The sequence below is a fragment of the Meriones unguiculatus genome, chromosome 14, assembly GCF_030254825.1.
Source record: "Meriones unguiculatus strain TT.TT164.6M chromosome 14, Bangor_MerUng_6.1, whole genome shotgun sequence".
Lineage (NCBI taxonomy): Eukaryota > Metazoa > Chordata > Mammalia > Rodentia > Muridae > Meriones > Meriones unguiculatus.
This window is the reverse complement of record NC_083361.1, coordinates 29,926,856-29,944,019: the sequence shown is the minus strand read 5'-3', so window position 1 is coordinate 29,944,019 and position 17,164 is coordinate 29,926,856. Positions and strand designations below refer to the sequence as shown.

At 41.0% G+C, this 17,164-nt stretch overlaps 1 protein-coding gene across 3 annotated transcripts in view; it reads right to left on the bottom strand.

The window, feature by feature from the left end:
* The window catches only part of Dennd5a (DENN domain containing 5A), a 70,295-nt gene that overhangs the window by 40,631 nt on the left and 12,500 nt on the right, over positions 1-17,164 (bottom strand). For 2 of the 3 annotated variants that reach the window (XM_021636250.2, XM_021636248.2), the window contains exons 2-4: positions 2,709-2,780; positions 1,939-2,048; positions 837-1,494 (exon numbers count right to left, since the gene is read on the bottom strand). In XM_021636250.2, the coding sequence (XP_021491925.1) occupies positions 837-1,494; positions 1,939-2,048; positions 2,709-2,780 (840 nt within the window). The remainder of the gene's footprint in view (positions 1-836; positions 1,495-1,938; positions 2,049-2,708; positions 2,781-17,164) is intronic. The other variant, XM_021636249.2, reaches the window with a different exon arrangement.

Below are 17,164 nucleotides of genomic sequence, written 5' to 3'. Positions count from 1 at the left end.
GCTCTAGGGGATCTGATGCCTCTAGCCTCTGCAGGCGCCTGCACTCATGTGCACATGCCACATGCAAACATACACACTTATGCAAACTTAAAATAAAAATAAATCTTTTCTTTTAAAACAACCAGAACTTTTCTTCCCCAAATACCATCCTTCTATCTTTGTCCCAAATCTTTAACTACCTTCCATTCTGCATATTTTAATTATTTACTAACTCCTCTTGCCTCATTAAAATACAAACTCCATTATAGAAAAAGTATTTCTCTACTTTGTCTATCACTTTTATCTACCACCCTCAAAACAGTGCCTGGCGCAGTGTATGCACTCAAAATATGTTCTGAATTTTATGAAACTGTTCTGGCTCATATAGTAAGCCACTGTTTTTTTTTTTTTTTCTCATCTCTCTTAGCATTCTTTCTAAATCCACTGTTCACATTCAACACAATTCAGAAAACACAAAGAAGCAACAATTAATTCATCTTTGTAATATAAAAGGATCATCCTTTAGGGATCCTTTATCTTATTGTCAGGCCAAACAAGAGACAGAATGACAGAACAAAACTAATGGAATATCATTGCTGGAGGCCACTACCCCTAGCCCTTTTCAGTGCCAATCAGAGGGTATGTGGAGAGACAATGTTGCCTCTAAAACTAGAGCCTTTACCAAAAGGCCATGATGATAGCCAATCATAAATGCTACCTTCTCAGGGTCCGCCATTCTCCATCCACCTCAAAAGATTGTAACAGCCCTTGCTTGACCTTTACAGTCAGACCCATTATGTGAATATAGAAAGCAGAGACCCAAAATGGGTGGATAGCTGTGGTCAACAATGACTTACGCTGTGAATAGAGCAGGATTTGAAACTCCAGAAGGGCACAAGTAAAAAGCTGAAACACATTCTCCACCCCAAGCAGTTCAAAGACCTCTTTGACAGGAAAATCAAATAGAGGAAGCTCATTGGTACTCGGTCTCTGGCAGATTATTGGCCCATAGACGCCAGAAAACTTGAGGGAGCGGCCAGGAGGTGGAAGTGGCACCTCATAGAGTACGTTGTATATGTAGCTCTCAAGGGGCAGAGGAGGGGGCTGAGGTGATGTGACTGCCTGGTGGAGCTGCTGCAGCACACTGCGACATGCCTTCATGAAAGACATGGGTGTGATGAGGCAGATGCATTTAGAGACATACAGTGTGTCCCTGCTAATGTCATAGGAGTTGAAGCGCTGCAGCTTGGTCCCAGGAATGCCTTCACCATCTTCTATGACACTTTGGTCTCCACCATCAGCAAGTGGAGCATGAAGGACATCATACTCAGCATTGTGCATGTGGTAGAGGGTCTGCATTGCACTGCAGATCTGCTTGCTGGTCACTTCTTCATAAAAGGTGAGGGCAAACCCAAATGTCCGAGAGCCATCTTCCCTTGTGATAATAAAGGCATGGAACTGTGGCTCCCTGGGATCAGCCTGGGTCTTGAATGCCAGCCCTTTGGGCATGCACAGCTGCAAAAGACAATAGGAAAACAAGTAATGAGAGCATTCCTTGTCCTCTCCAGAACATACCAGCTAGCTAGAACTGACTATGTTGGACATCTGTCTACCTTCCCTAAAGCTCTTTCACACAAACATAATACACACACTGACTCACTACTATTTATTTGTCTGACACAATAGAAACATGATTTTTTCAGTATTGATATATTGATATATTGATCAAACACAGAATCATGAGCAATGTGTACTATAATCCTTTCTTCAAGAATTACGGGTGTTGGGGTATATACCTCAATGATATGCTTGTCCAGCATGAATAAAGCCCTGAGTTTAAATGCAGCACCCTAAAAATAATACAAAATAAGTACTTGATAGAGCACTGCTACCACACCCAAGATTCACAAACCTACTGTAAATTACTTTTCACTAATTCCATGGCTAACAAACACTAACCATTCCCACTGCATCCTGGTCAAAGGGATTCCAGTCTACATTCTCAGGGTACCGGGCAAGGACCTTAGACTTGAATGTTCGTCTCAATGGCGTCTGCTCAAAGTTTTCTCCTGTTAAAAAATAAAAAAAAAAAAGAGTGACCTCAAATCATCTCCACAAAGTCCCTTTAAATCACAGGATTATGAATACAAAAGTGTGGCACTCCAGCAAGGAACAGAAATGAAGGCAAGGGGTTAGTATGCCAGCACCTAAGTAGAAAAGGCATCAAAAGTTACTATGTCAATAAGAAGCTGAAAAGGTATAGAGCAGTTAATAGCAGATACCACTGCCTTCAAATCACTGCTATGAGCCCAGTGGTTAATTTTCTTATAGAAGAGCAAGTAAAAGAAATGAAAGAGGATCCCCTACCCCTCCACATTTAATTGACTAAATCAACTGGAAACTTCTTAAGAGCACAGTATATAATAAAAACACAGAGACACTAAGAAGACTTTAGGGATGATATCTAATGGGCTGTTTTATTACTTCAGAATCATCTGAAATTGCTAGAATTCTGCCTCCTTGTAAAAACACTAGCATATACTAAAGTAGTAACATTAAAGTGAGGTGGGAAAGACTCAAAAAACCTGCCATCTAGAGAGATACAAATCTGAGAAATCTACTGCTCAAAAAGACACAAGACAGTTAGAAGGCCAAAGTTAGTCAAAATGCCACTGGAGAGACTGAGAACCGGAAAGCTCTGGGTGTGCTCGATTTTGTTTTGTTTTTACCTTCAGTCGTACTTGAAATGAAAGGGCTGGCACCATCCCTGGCTTTAGAAGCCTGAATGTACTGGCATAATGCTATATGATAAATAAAATAACAGAGTATTACAATAAAGCAGTGTTATTCAAACTTTTTGACCATGACTCCAGCACAATTTACATTTTATGTCACAAAACAATAACCACATATGTGTGTAACATATATACATGGATATAATGTATGGATGTATCTATGTTACCTAAAACAAAAAATTCACAAAATAATACTTACCCTTACTTTATAAAATATTCTTTCATATTTTTTATTCCAAAATAAGCTGACTGCAAAGTTTAATGTGACAGCTGTAATCTCAGAGGCTCAGAAGGCCAAGGCAGCTCACTGCCCAGGGTCCTGTTTGTGCATACCAGCTAACAGAATTCTCTCCTATGGGTCTGGTTTGGTTTGGTTTGGCCTTTTTTGGTTTGGTTTGTTTTGTTTTTAGCCCCTGCTGTCCTGAAACTCACTGTGTAGACCAGGCTAGGCTCAAACTCACAGAGATTTGCCTGCCTCTGCCTCCCAGGTGCTAGAATTAAAAGCATGCACCACCACATCCATCAGGGTGCAGTTATTAAGAGAGATGCATTGCTCATCATTACAGAATGGCATAGACCCAAGCTCCTCACCACAAATCATCCCGCAGGCATTTCATGGGTTTCATTTTTTTTAATTTATTTATTTTATTTATATGAGTGTTCTATCTGCATTTACAGCTGCCAGAAGAGGGAATCAGTTCACATTATAGATGGTTGTGAGCCACCATGTGGTTGCTGGGAATTGAACTCAGGACCTTTGGAAGAGCAGACAGTGCTCTTAACCACTGGGCCATTTCACCAGCCCCCCATGGGTTTCATTTTTAGAGTTGGAGATGTAGCTCAGCCGGTAGTGCTTGCCTAGCATGTTCAAAGCACCACATAAAACCAGTTATGATGGTATACCTGTGTGCACATCTGTTATCCCAGTACTCAGGTGAAAGCAAGAGGATTCAGAGTTCAAGGTCAGGGCTATAGAGATGATTCAACAGTTAAGACCACTCACTATTCTTCCAAAGTACAGGGGGTCGGTTCCCAGAACCCACATCAGGAGGCTCACAACTACCTCTATCTAACTCCAGTTCCAGAGGGATCTGATGCCCTTTTCTGGCTTCTTTGTGCACCGCATGTATACAGTGCACATACAGACAAACAGGCACACACACACACACACACACACACACACATATATAAAAATAAATTTAAAAATTTTAAGTATAAGGTCATCTTGCCAACATAAGAGTTTGAGGCCAGCCAAGACCTCAGAAGACCCTGGAAGTGGGTGGGGGAGTTAGACATATTGCTTTCTACTTTAAAATCTTTTTCATCCACTCTGAGTTTTTGTCAAACTCAGAAGCAGCAGTACCCATTTCTTCATAATTTTCAACTTGTCAAGACACAACTTTCCTTCTGTTAGTAAAGCCAGTACCAAGCACACTTTCAATTTCTCTCATCCAACTCCTTCCCAATAGATTCTCCTGAAACCTTCTTTTTGAGCACATTTCATCTCTCAGAATATACTTAGTAATCTTCACTCAGGAAGACTGGCACAATCAGCAGGCAGCTGGAGACAGCTACAACAAAAGCCTGTGGCTTGCTTACACAGAGTTAATCTCAGTGCTCTCAGCAGCACCTGCTGAGATCCGCCCATGGCAGGCCTGGGCCTCCTGCATAAAGTAATCACGCAGCAAGCCGCTGAAACAATGATACAGTCTACAGTCAGAACACTCAGAAGGTATTCTTAAACAACATTCAGTTCTGAGAGGAGATAACTATTTCTTCTTTCTAAGCTTACAAAACTTCCTAAGTTTGCTCATTTCTTCTTACCCAGAAAATCCTCTGAGTAAAATCACAAAATATCTAAACATACAGGGCGTGAGAGTGGTTACCACTGTCCTAACTAAAAGCTTCTGGAGAAAGAAGTTTTCCTAATATGGCGACAAGTTGTCCCTAAAACAAGATGATCACCCAGACAATGCAATAAAGGACAGAATAAGGGGAAGGGAAAGAACAGCAGCCCAAGTGGTAAAGAGTGGAGTCAAGGGCTGGAGAGATGGCTCAGAGTTAAGAGCACTGGCTCTTCTTCCAAAGGTCCTGAGTTCAATTCCCAGCCACCACATGGTGACTCATAACCATCTATAATGAGATCTAGTGCCTTCTTCTGTCCTGCAGGCATACATGCAGGCAGAATGCTGTATAAAAATAAATAAATAAATAAATCGGTTTTTTTAAGAAAGGAAGAAAAAGGGTGGAGTTGAGGCCTGGAGGTGGCTCAGAGGCTGAGAGCACTGACTACTCTTACAGAGGGAATGGGGTTTGGTTCACACACCAACATGGTAGTCCACAACCGTCTGTAACCCCAGCCCTGGAAGACCTAACACCTCTGGCCTCCTGGGCACCAAGCATATACACAGTACACATACATTCACGTACACAAAGTACTTCAAAATATAATTTTTAATATTTTTATGTTTTATGTAAATAAACCTTTTTTATATATTTTATAGAAATAAATCTATGTTTAGGATCAACTATGAAAGGAATTCACAAACCTAAGGTCTTTTGATTGATATGATTCAATCTTTATTGTTTATAAAGGGCTGCATTTTTAAAAACCACTAGAAAAAAATAGTTCACGGAAACACCTACACAGATCACTGCCTGAAACTTGTGTATACAGGCACCTTGGTCCCTCCATCATGCAACTCTCTAGAAAACAATAATAAGAATGTGACATCACACCATATATCCTTGCTGTTCTAGAAATGGCAGGTAGTTCTTTGCTCAACATATATAACAAACATAAGCAGGGGTCTAGGATGACTTGTTAACAGAGGTTAAGAGCTCTGGCAGCTCTTCCAGAGGACCCAGGGTTAATTCCCAGCACTCACACAAAGAATAACAACCACCTGTAACTCCATCTTCAGGGGATCTGGCTCCCTCTCCTAGGCTCTGCTGGTACCTTATGCAGGTGGTACACATATACAAAAGCAGGCAAAAATACCCATATACATAAAGTTTTTTAAAAAAAAATTTTTTTAATTAAAACTGTGTAGCCAGGCATAGTGGCACATGCCTGTAAATCCTAGTACTCAGCAATGCAGAGGCAGGAGGATCCCTATGAGTTTGAAGCCAGCCTGGTCTACAAAGTGAAGTCAGGACAGCCAGGGCTACACAGAGACACCCTGTCTCAAAAAATTAAAAAAAAAAAAAAAGAAGAGAGGAAAAGAAGGAAGGAAAGGAGAGAGGGAGGGGGAAGAAAGGAGTTAAAAACACTGAAGAATGAAAAGCAGGCAAGGTTGACAAGGGAAGAAGATAACGGCTCTGGTAAGCTTCCCTTTCTGTATGGCTTCCAGGCAGCATGTCCCACTGTGCCACAAAAAGCATCCATAGCTCTAACAAAACCCATACCACTCTTACAATCTTCATCAGAGGGCAAACCTGAAGACTAAGACAGCAGCTAGAAAGACAAAGAGCTAGGGAGGAGGAAACCCAGAGCCTGTACTCTGCCCACATTCCTGACCAGTCCCTGGACTGCACATATATGGAACAGACAGCACACAGCCTAACTAAAAGAAATGAGAGTCAGGGAAAGTTTAACAAAATAAACATAAAACCAATGCCCTTTGAAGGAGGTAACAGATCCAGAGTCTGGCAACATATTATACTAATGTCAAGGGTCTCAAGTCCACATATGGTAATGCATTTCTACAATCCAAGCATTTGAGAGGCAGGGGAAGAAAAACCACTCAAGTTCAAGAGCAGCCTGGTCTACATAGCAAGCTCTAGGTCAGCTATGTTATCCAGATGTCTTTGACCTTGTCTAAAAAAAAAAAAAATTGCTCAAGATATAAAGACAGGAAAATATGACATATGATCCACTCTTAAAAGAAGAGCCAACCGGGGCTGGAGCAATGGCTCAGAGGTTAAGAGTACTGGCTCTTCTTCCAAAGGTCCTGAGTTCAATCCCCAGCAACTACATGGTGACTCATAGCATCTATAATGAGATCTGATGCCCTCTTCTGGTCTGCAGGCATACAAGCAGGCAGAACATTAAATAAATTAAATAAATAAATCCTTAAGAAGGGGTGGGGGGGAAGAGCCAACCAACAAAAAACAACCTGGAATTGACCTAAGCATTGGAAACAGAGAAGATTTTAAAACAGGTTATAGTCACGATGAGTAAGCCTCAAGTCTCTACAGAACAGACAGTTTCACTGTGTGATCAGGCGCAACAGGCAAACTTAAAAACAGTGAAACAATTATCCAATATGGAGAACAGAGAAAAGACTGGATGCAAAGATAACATGCAAATTCATGAAGCAGTCCATATTTTGGGGGCCAGCAAACTGCTCAGCAGGTAAAAGCACTTGCTGCCATGTGTGTCTGATGATCTGAGTTTGATTCCCAGGATCCACATGGTTGCAAGAAAAAACCAATGCCCACACACATACATATATGCGTGCACACACGCACCCCCACACACACCCAGTAAATAAATAAATGTAATAACAAAATGGAAGTCCACTGAGATGTATATAGTTTGGGTCCGATTAATCTGACACTTTAAAGAACCAGCTACGAGCTGGAGAAATGGCTCAGTGGTTAAGAGCACTTGCTGCTCTTGCACAAGACCTAGGTTCAATTCCCAGCATCCACATGGCAGCTTACAACTATCCTAACCCAGTTCTAGGAGACTGGATGACTTCTGACCTCTGTGCACAGTTGTACACACATGTGCATATACATACATGAAGGGAAAACACTCAAATAATGAAAATAAAAATAAGTCTTAAAAAAAAAAAAAGAACCAGCTGGTTTTGTTTTCAATAAGCTTGTTCCCTGAATTTCAATTATACCTGTGTTCCAGATAATTTTGAACCCCGATTTAAACCAAAACAGCATTTCCTGCCATCTGGGTGTAATCAGGCACAGTGTGGAATAGAAGAAAATGGAAATTACTAGTTAGATTATAATTAACTTACTACTAGATGTCTTCTTAAGTAAGGACACCTTAAAAACATACTCAGGCCAAGTGTGGTGGTGCCCAACGATATGTTCATCACTTGGGGACAGAAGAACCACAAATTAAAAGCCAGGCCATGCTTTAGACACGACAGGGTCCCAAGGAAACAAAAACAAACCAACATACACCACATACTATAAGGGTTGGGAGTTTCAGAAGCTTTCCCTCCCTCTCCCTTATCTCCTCTTGACATGAAACTGAAGTAAATTTGCAATAAACTAAAGTGAAGCTAACTGACTGACCCTTGGAAGAGAGAGCCTGTCCTCAGTCTACATCACCAGCTGACTGTGTGCTCAGGGTCATTCAAGAACACCCAGAAGCAGACAGTAAACTGGTCTCCACCCCCCCAGAAAGGCCACAGAGCGCCCTTCTCAGGCACTAACCCAAGAGAGCAGCTCACCAAGCCTTTCAGAGGAAACCATCTGTACTCTGTTTTCCCCTAGAGGCAGGTTTGCTCACTTCCTTTCTCAATATGTTTTCTTTGTCACGTAACTTACTACTTGTTTTGGGGCTCTGCCTGCTGTTTAACATCTTATAGACACCAGACTTAAACCAAGTCATAGGCCTCATGTCTGACTGGTTTTAACACAGTGACTCATTTCTGAGAACTTACAGGGCTGCTCCAGCTTACCTGAAGAACAAAGTCTGGGCTTTGTGGGGTTTATTTTGTTTCTAATTTTGTTTTGAGAAATAGTCTCATATAGCCCAGGTAGGCGTCAAATCCCCTAAGCAGCTGAAGATAACCACGGAACTTCTAATCCTCCGAACTTCACCTCCTAAAGTAGAGGTTCTCAACCTTCCTAATACTGTGACCCTTTAACACAGTTCCTCCTGCTGTGATGAGCCCCAACCAGAAAATTATTTTCATAACTACTTCATAATTGTAATTTTGCTACTATTATGTAGCAAATAATGTAAATATCTGTGTTTTCTGATGGTCTTTGGCAACCCTGGTGAAAGAGCTGTTGGGCTTTCAAACGGAACCACTGTCCTAAATGCTGAGATTATAGGTGTGTCCCACTAGGTCTAGTGAAGACAAAGCTTTGCCACAATGTTTAAAGGATTACCACAATGTTTTCTGAATATCCTATAGTGAACTTGAGTCTACCAAGGCAGCATCTCAGACTTGGAGAACTTGCTGGGTTAGTAGGTACCATGATAAGCTGTGAAGTCCTTGTTTCTAAAGCAGAACATTCCAAGATGTTGGTACAGCAGACCTGGCAAGCTGTAACAACCAACCCAAGACTGATGGGGCACCCACAAAGATCAGAGGCTAACACTGTATTTTTAAAGGATCTGTGAGCCAAAACCTAGATTAAACAACCTCCAGGAAGCATCAGTTATTACCTACCTCACACAAGGAACAAACCCCAGTAGACTCACTGAACACAGACTCTTGCAAATGTTACAAATCTCAAAGAGGGGAGAGGGAAAAAAACAGGAAAAAAAAAGTTAAAAATTAAGACAGTCCTATTGATTGACATTCATATAGAAATAAAAAAGAGGGACAGTTAACTCTAGTGAACATGACTTCAGATAGATCTTAAGCCTCCACTTAATTGAAGACATCTTAAAGATCTGTGGTTTTATATCTTTAACTGTGATTTATGTGCTATCTCAAACAAAATGCCATATGAAAAGAAAAATCACATAACAAAATTTAAAACAGGACCAAAAGGACTGAAAGACAACATGCTTAAGAGCCTCTGCTTTAACTCTCGCAAAGATGGGAGGCTGAGACAACTTTCCTCATCCCCCGTATCGGTCACACATTCAGTCCTCTACAACAGGCAAGTTATTAAGGGAAAGTATAGTCAAAAATTTTAACTTTTTTTTGTCTGTATAAGTATGTGCACCATCTGTGTGTCTGGTCTCCACAGATGTCAGAGGAGTGTGTTGGATCCCCTGGAATTGGCATTACAGGTGGGTGTGAGCCCCCATTGTGAGCTGAGAGTTTAATTTCTGTTCTCTGCAAAAGCAGCAAGCACTCAACCTCTGAGCCATCTCCCTAGACCCCACTCAGGAGGCAAAGGCAAGCAGATCTCTGAGTTTGATGCCAGTCTGGTGTATGGAGTGAGTTCTAGGACAGCCAAGACTACACAGAGAAACCCTGTCTCAAAAACCAAAAAAAAAAAAGTAAATAAATCAAATAAACTTATTTTTATTTTTTATTGTATGCCCATCTGTGCACATGTGAGCGCAGGTACCCACAGTGTCCAGAAGACAGTGTGAGGTACCCTGGAGCTGGAGTTACAGGCAGGTTGTAAGCTACCTGACAAAGGTGCTAGGAACCAAATTCAGGTGTTTAACAGTTGAGCCATCTTTCCAGTCTGCAAGCATTAACAAGTATATTTCAACACATTTCCTGTGACATGTAGCCTTCAGAAACGAATACCCACAAATCCAGGAGAAAAATGTCTGTCTGTATGTATAGGCCCAGTGCAGAAAGGAAAGTCACACTGAAATGTAACTGGATGAAAGGGTATGGTCATGAGAGGGGACCCAGCAAGACCCATCTGTCCCTGTCCACTGGGATTAACACTTCAACCTTAGTTTGTTCTTGGTCTTGAAAATGTCTTTGTGTGTGTGAGTGTGTGGTAATTCTGATTCTTTTAAGGTTTCTAACAGTGATACTTCGCTTCTACCTCCCAAATACTGCATGTGCAGACATTTGCCACCACTCTGTTTTCAAATGTAGTTATTTGAGATTTCATACTTAGTGCTATTTAGCACAACTGTACTTCTTGAATACTGAAAAAATAAAAGATTTTTTTTTCTTTTTTTTTTTTTAAGTTCTTGAAACAAACCTAAACTGCAGGGGCTGCACATATTCTAATAATTAAAAGTTTTCGTAAGGCAGCAGAAGCCACATTAGCCACTTTATCTTAAAATGAGCTACAGCTTCAGAGTTTTGATCCCTAATATGACAACAACAAAACAAAGTTCTGAAAATGGACATATCTTTGCCACCAAAGAAAAACTGAGGGCTGGAGACAGAGCCCTGGAGAAGGAACAGAGGCTCTGTGCCCTCCCTTTGCAGCTCTACTTTAGCTGTTTCTCAGTTACATCCTTTAGAATAAATGAGCAATGTTAAGTAAAGAACATACTGCTGTATGTGTGTCCCTTCTAAATTAGTAGTTCTGAAACAAAATGCAAGAATGCCCTTGGAGTTCCAAATATTTCTCAAGAAAGAAACCTCCACTGCATTGATGTGGCAACACAAATAGCCACTTCATGAAATACAGAGTAAAGCAGAACCCAAGGCAGCCAACACAGCTATCCCAGAGTACGTCTTTGTCCAGTTTGTGCTCTGACTCCTCTGACTCCTCTGAACTTATCTTTCCACACTGCTAGAAGTGCAAGAGCTTACACCATGGCTCAAGACACACACTCGCAAGTGTGTACACATGTACATACACACATGCACACACGCACATATGCACACATATACACACATATATATACACACACACACAAACACACACAGAGCAGCATTTCTTCCTCACAGCACACAAGATTTAAGACTCTGGATGCCAGGCAGGAATGGCAGCACACACCTTTGATCCCAGCACTTGGGAGGCAGAGGCAGGCAGATCTGAGTTTGAGGCCAGCCTGGTCTACAAAGTGAGTTCCAGGATAGCCAGAGCTACACAGAAAATCCAGTCTTGGAAAAAAAAAAGGGGGGGGGGAGTGCATAGTGTTAATGTGCCCTCAATGACAGAAAACTTCCTTGCCCTTATCACCTTTTATAATAATATATATATTTTTTAAAAGCAGAGTTTTCTAGCCACTAAAATTTTATGAATTGGTACTATCAAAACACAAACCAGAAACTGGACAAGTGGCTCAGAGGTTAAGAGCACTGGCTGTTCTTCCAGAGATCCTGAGTTCAATTCCCAGCGACCACATGGTGGCTCACAATCTGGAGTGCAGGTAGAACCATGTACACATAATAAATAAATAAATTTTAAAAAAAATAAAGCACACACAAACCAGCGCTTGTTTTACAAAATGTCCATTTAAAGCACTGTACTGGTCTTTTCAAAGCCTTGTTGTTTTTCAAGCCCAGCTGTGAATTGGAAGTGGTTCTTTCACTCTGTAGAATACCAAGTAACAGCCAACAATAACAAAAAAGTAATCCTGCAGTAATAGAATAGTTATAGCGCAGTATTTTAAAGGGTGAGTTCTGAATTACCTATCTAAATATGAAAGGTAAACAATGTGACCTTCAGAAGGAAACACAGAAGAGCTTCCTCACCTTGTAATTATGGAAAAGACACAAAATAACAACACTACACAAAAAGAGAGAAAACTGATAAACATTACAATGTAATGCTTTTGTTAAAACTCACCATTAGGAGACTAGAAGCAGAAGACACAGATTAGAAAATACCTGCAATATAAACCACAGACTCCTTCCTAGAACAGCAAGAATTCCAGGAAATAAGTAAGAAAAAGTTAAGTCCACTTAAAAATAGCAAAACACCAGTTTCCTGCAAAGCTATATGCAAAGCTAATAATAGTGTACCTAACTGCAACATGGCTAAGATGAAAGAACAGAGCGTGTGCAGGTGAGGACAGGGAACAGCCTGTATGACACACATGGCTGGCAAAAATGTCAATTTACAATAGCTATAGAAGACTACTGAGCTACTGGTGGCACATGCCTTTACCTTGCACTTGGGAAGCAGAAGGTAGATCCTGAGTTGGAAGCCAGCCTGATCTACAGAGCAAGTTCCAAGACAAGCAGCTCTAAACACAGAAACCCTGTCCAAAAAGATACAAACAACAACAAAAAGCAGTCCCTGAGTCAGATGCAGTGGCACACACCTATAATCCCAGCACTTGGGGAGGCAGAGGGAGGAGGATCTCTGTGAGTTTGAGGCCAACCTGGTCTACAAAGCAAGTCCAGGACAACCAAAACTACACAGAGAAACCTGTCCCCCACCTATATACCAACACCTAGCAAAAACTCCTACATACATTCCCAAAAGATCAAAAGGCATATTCATACAAAAGTACATGTGTGAAGTGAATTCTAATAAAATATCAATACTCAAAATCCTGAAACTACCCCATGTGCCTAGCAAATGTAGAATTTAGAGATAAAATATGGCAAAATGATATAATGGGAAAGCATACAAAAATGGGCTGAAGAGATGGCTCAGAGGTTAAGAGCACTGGTTGTTATTCCAAAGGTCCTGAGTTCAGTTCCTAGCAACTACATGGTAGTGCACAACCATCTATAATGAGATTTGGATGCTCTCTTCTGAAGTGCAGGCATATATGCACTCAGAACCCTGCATACATAATAAATCTTTTTTGGAAAGAAAGAAAGAAAAGAAAAGAAAGAAAGAAAGAGAGAAGCATACAAAAGTGAGAATGAAAATCTGAAACTACAACCAAGGGAAATGAGTCTCTCAAATATAAGTTGTGCCAAAAAAAAAAAATTAAAACATAAGGTTGGACTGTAGTTTCACAGTAGAGCACTTGCCTAGCATGCTAGAAGCCCTAGGCTCAGTCCCTGGTACTGCCAGGAAAGAAAAAAGGTACATGAAAATTTAGAAATAAAACAAGGACAAAAAAAAATTCCAAGACACAGAACTGGGTGTGGTGACACATATCATCTTACCCCATTACTCAGGAGGCTAAAGCCAGACAATATCAAGTTGAGACCCACCTGGCCTACAAAACAAGTTCTAGGCCAAACTGAGCTATAGAAGGAGATCCTGTTTCAAACACTCCAAAAGAGTGCAGTATAAGAGTCTAAGGTGTGGACAAGCTGGCATACTCAGGTAGCAACAGGTAAACATAATGTGTGCCCACTTCAGTGGCTTCTAATCTAAGACTCAACTCTGAGCTATCTGCATCTGAAGCCCCACCTTTCCCCATGAGAGCTGTGCAAGCTTAGGCAAGTTCCTTGACTGTTCCATCTCAGTCGATAAAATGGGTTAGTACAGCTTCACTCAGATGGCTACAAGTAAGTGTGAATGAGAGAATGTAGGAAGAATCACTGCCCAGTCACCACTTCTCATCAATGTCAAAATCACATAGAAAGTTAAGGGATGGTGGGCCAGGAAGATGGCTTAGGGGAGTTGTTTGCCGCCAATTGAAAACCTGAGTTGGCTCCCTAGAACACATACATAGGAGAGAACTGATTCTTGCAAGGGTCTTTTGAATGCCATACGGACACCATACATAGATAAATGTAATTTTTAAAAATGGTTTTATTTTATTTTTGTTGTTGTTTTGGTTTAGTTTGATTTGGTTTTTCAAGACAGGGTTTCTCTGTGTAGCTCTGGCTCTTCTGAAACTCACTCTGTAGACCAGGCTGGCCTCAAACTCAGATATCCATCTGCCTCTGCCTCCCAAGTGCTAGGATCAAAGGTGTGCACCACTACTGTCCAGCTAAAATGTCTTTAAAGTTAAGGGTTAAGGGATGGAAAGCAAAACTATTAGCAACTGTGATCACTTGACAGATACCATGTGCCAGATACTGTTCCAAATCAAATTAACTCATTTTTTTTAATTCTTTTATTTATTATGTTCTATCTGCATGAATGTGTCTGCACCACCAGAGGACACAAGATCTCACTATAGATGGCGGTGAGCCACCATGTGGTTGCTGGGAATTGAACTCAGGACCTTAGGAAGAGCAGCCAGTGCTCCTAACCTCTGAGCCATCTCTCCAGCCCAAATTAACTCATTTTTAATCCTCCTAACTCTATGAGAAAGGTTGTGAGTCTACACAACAGATTAAGGAACTGAAACAAAAACAAGCAAACTGCCTATAGTCACGCAAATATTAACAGAAGAGCTGAGTTTCCAGCCCACAAACTCAGGTAACAGATCTAAGCTCCAGGCTATAATGTCTACTTCAGATCCCAGGAGGGACCTCAGCTTTGAAGGAATGAAGGTATGTTTACTATAATTCTCTAACAGTCTAAACAGCTTTACATAGTATGTCATGAAAAAAAAAGTCACAAGAGTTGGGTCCCTTGCAGAGGTCCCAGCACCTGCTCACAATTGGCTGTAATTCCAGCTCCAAGTGACCTGATACCACAGGCACTGAATTCACATGACACACAAACACACACACAATTAAAATTAATTTTTGCATTTTAATAAATAATAATTTCAAAGAGTTAAACCCAAATTCAAGTGTTTTTTTTTTTTAAGATTTATTTACTTTATGTATATAAATGCTCTGTTTTCACACACACACCAGAAGAGGAACTCAGATTCCATTACAAATGGTAATGAGCCACCATGTGATTGCTGGGAATTGAACCCAGGGCCTTTGGAAGAGCAGTCAGTGCTCTTAACCGCTGAGCCATCTCTCCAGCCCCAAAATTCAAGTCTTATTTGCGCTAGCCAATTACAAGAATTTGAACATATTTCTGAGAGCTCCTAGTCATACGTTCTAGTCTGGAATTCTAATTTGCTCTTGCTTTTCCTGCATAGGTCCAAAATCCTACTTGCTTTAAGACAGAGTATAAATCCAAGGCTTAGCAATGATAGTGATTACAGATACCGACAATAAAAACAGTACCTGATTTTTTTCCTAAACTACTGAGGTTGCTAAGGAAATACTTTCTACTTACATGATACTTTAACCCACAGAAGTTTGACTTTTTACCTTAGTTATATTGCTTGTGCCAAAAATCACACCTAAGTTGTTACGGGGGAGAGGAGGTGTTTTGTTTTGAGACCGGGTTTCTCTGTGTAGCCCTTGCTGGAACTCACTCTGTGGCCCAGGCTAGCCTCGAACTCAGAGCCTCTGCCTCCCAGGATTAAAGGCATATACCACTACCTCACTTAAGTTATTTTTATCTATTTCCAAATCCCATTTATCTCTTAACACCAAGGGCAGTAACAGTAAAGCACAGGGTCTAGACCATTCTTTCTAGACTCTCCTTCACTCTATTTTTGTTCACAATCGACACAATTCAAGCTCTTCCCTCAGCATCTGAAGGGGTGTGTCCACATGCTGATCCCCAACACCAGTAAATGCTATCTTATTTAGGAAAGGTCAACAGACATAATCATGATCTACAGATGAGATCAATAGGAATTAGCAGAGTGAACTCAACAGGCAATGTGAATCCCTACAGTCAGATATATAGAGGAGAAGACACTAAGGAGGACAAGAAGACAGAAAAAAAGATGGGAGGGGTGTGGCCAGAGGCCAAGAATGGCCAATAACACCAAAAGCTAGAAGCAATAGCCAGGAACCATTTTCTCCAAGAGCCTGTGAGGGACTGTGGCCCAGTGATACCTTGATCATGAACTTGTAGCCTCCAGTGTGTATGGGGAGGAGATAAAAAATAAAACAAATGACTGCATTGTTTTAAACCACACCATTTGTGGTCATTTGATGCGGCAGCCCACAGAAAACAAATACGCCTTCCAAACCACATTCCTTACCCTCCCACTTCCTTAACAAATTCACTAGCCTTCCTAAGTAAGGGAGAGCTTTAATCACCCTTTAATTGCACCCCAACTCAATCTTCCCTATGGCACCTCTTAAAAGTAAATGAGCAAAAGGAGAAATTATAATAAGCATATACTGACAACTAACAATAAAAATACAAAGAACCTTGCTATGTTACCCAAACTTAGGTCAAATTCACAAGCTTCTTGCCTCAGTCTCCCAAATTGCTAAGATTAAAGGAAAGAATCACAAAGCGCAGCTCTGAATGAATGGCCTGCAGAGGTATGGGGGCTGGCCTGCAGTGGGGACGGACACCAAAGTTAGTTTTCTCCTCCCATTATGTAATCCTGGGCATCAAAATCAGGTCATTTGGCTTGAAATCAAGTGCCTTTACCCTACAGGCCCCTGGTCACATTTTTAACATGTAGAAATACATTTGAAACACACAGAAAAAAAATACTTCTGACAAAGAGTTTAAATAAATCAATCAGATTGATGGTTTAGCTCACTGTGTATTCAAATACTGATTTCAGTACCCAGAGACCTGGATACAGCCCTACACTGGCACTGTCATTATTATTGAGGCATCTTCTGTCTCAATGTTGTATAAAAATCACCTTTGACTGGTTAATAAAGAGCTGACACACTATAGCAGGCAGGAGATTCCAGGGCTGGTCGGGAGGTGGGGCATGGGGGGGGCAATCACCAGTGGGGCAGAGAGAATGGGAGGTGGGAGGAAGGTCACCATGAGAAGGTAACCATGGATGAAGCAGGAGCAGCCAAGGCAAAACTAAGATGGCAAGTAATGAGGCAAATGGGGCTGGGAAGTAGCCCAGACCAACACAGTGCTCAATATATCTGCCTAGCTATAGTGCTTGAAACTTATTAATAAATATATAGATTTCTGTGTTATTATTTTGGGGCTATAAGAGG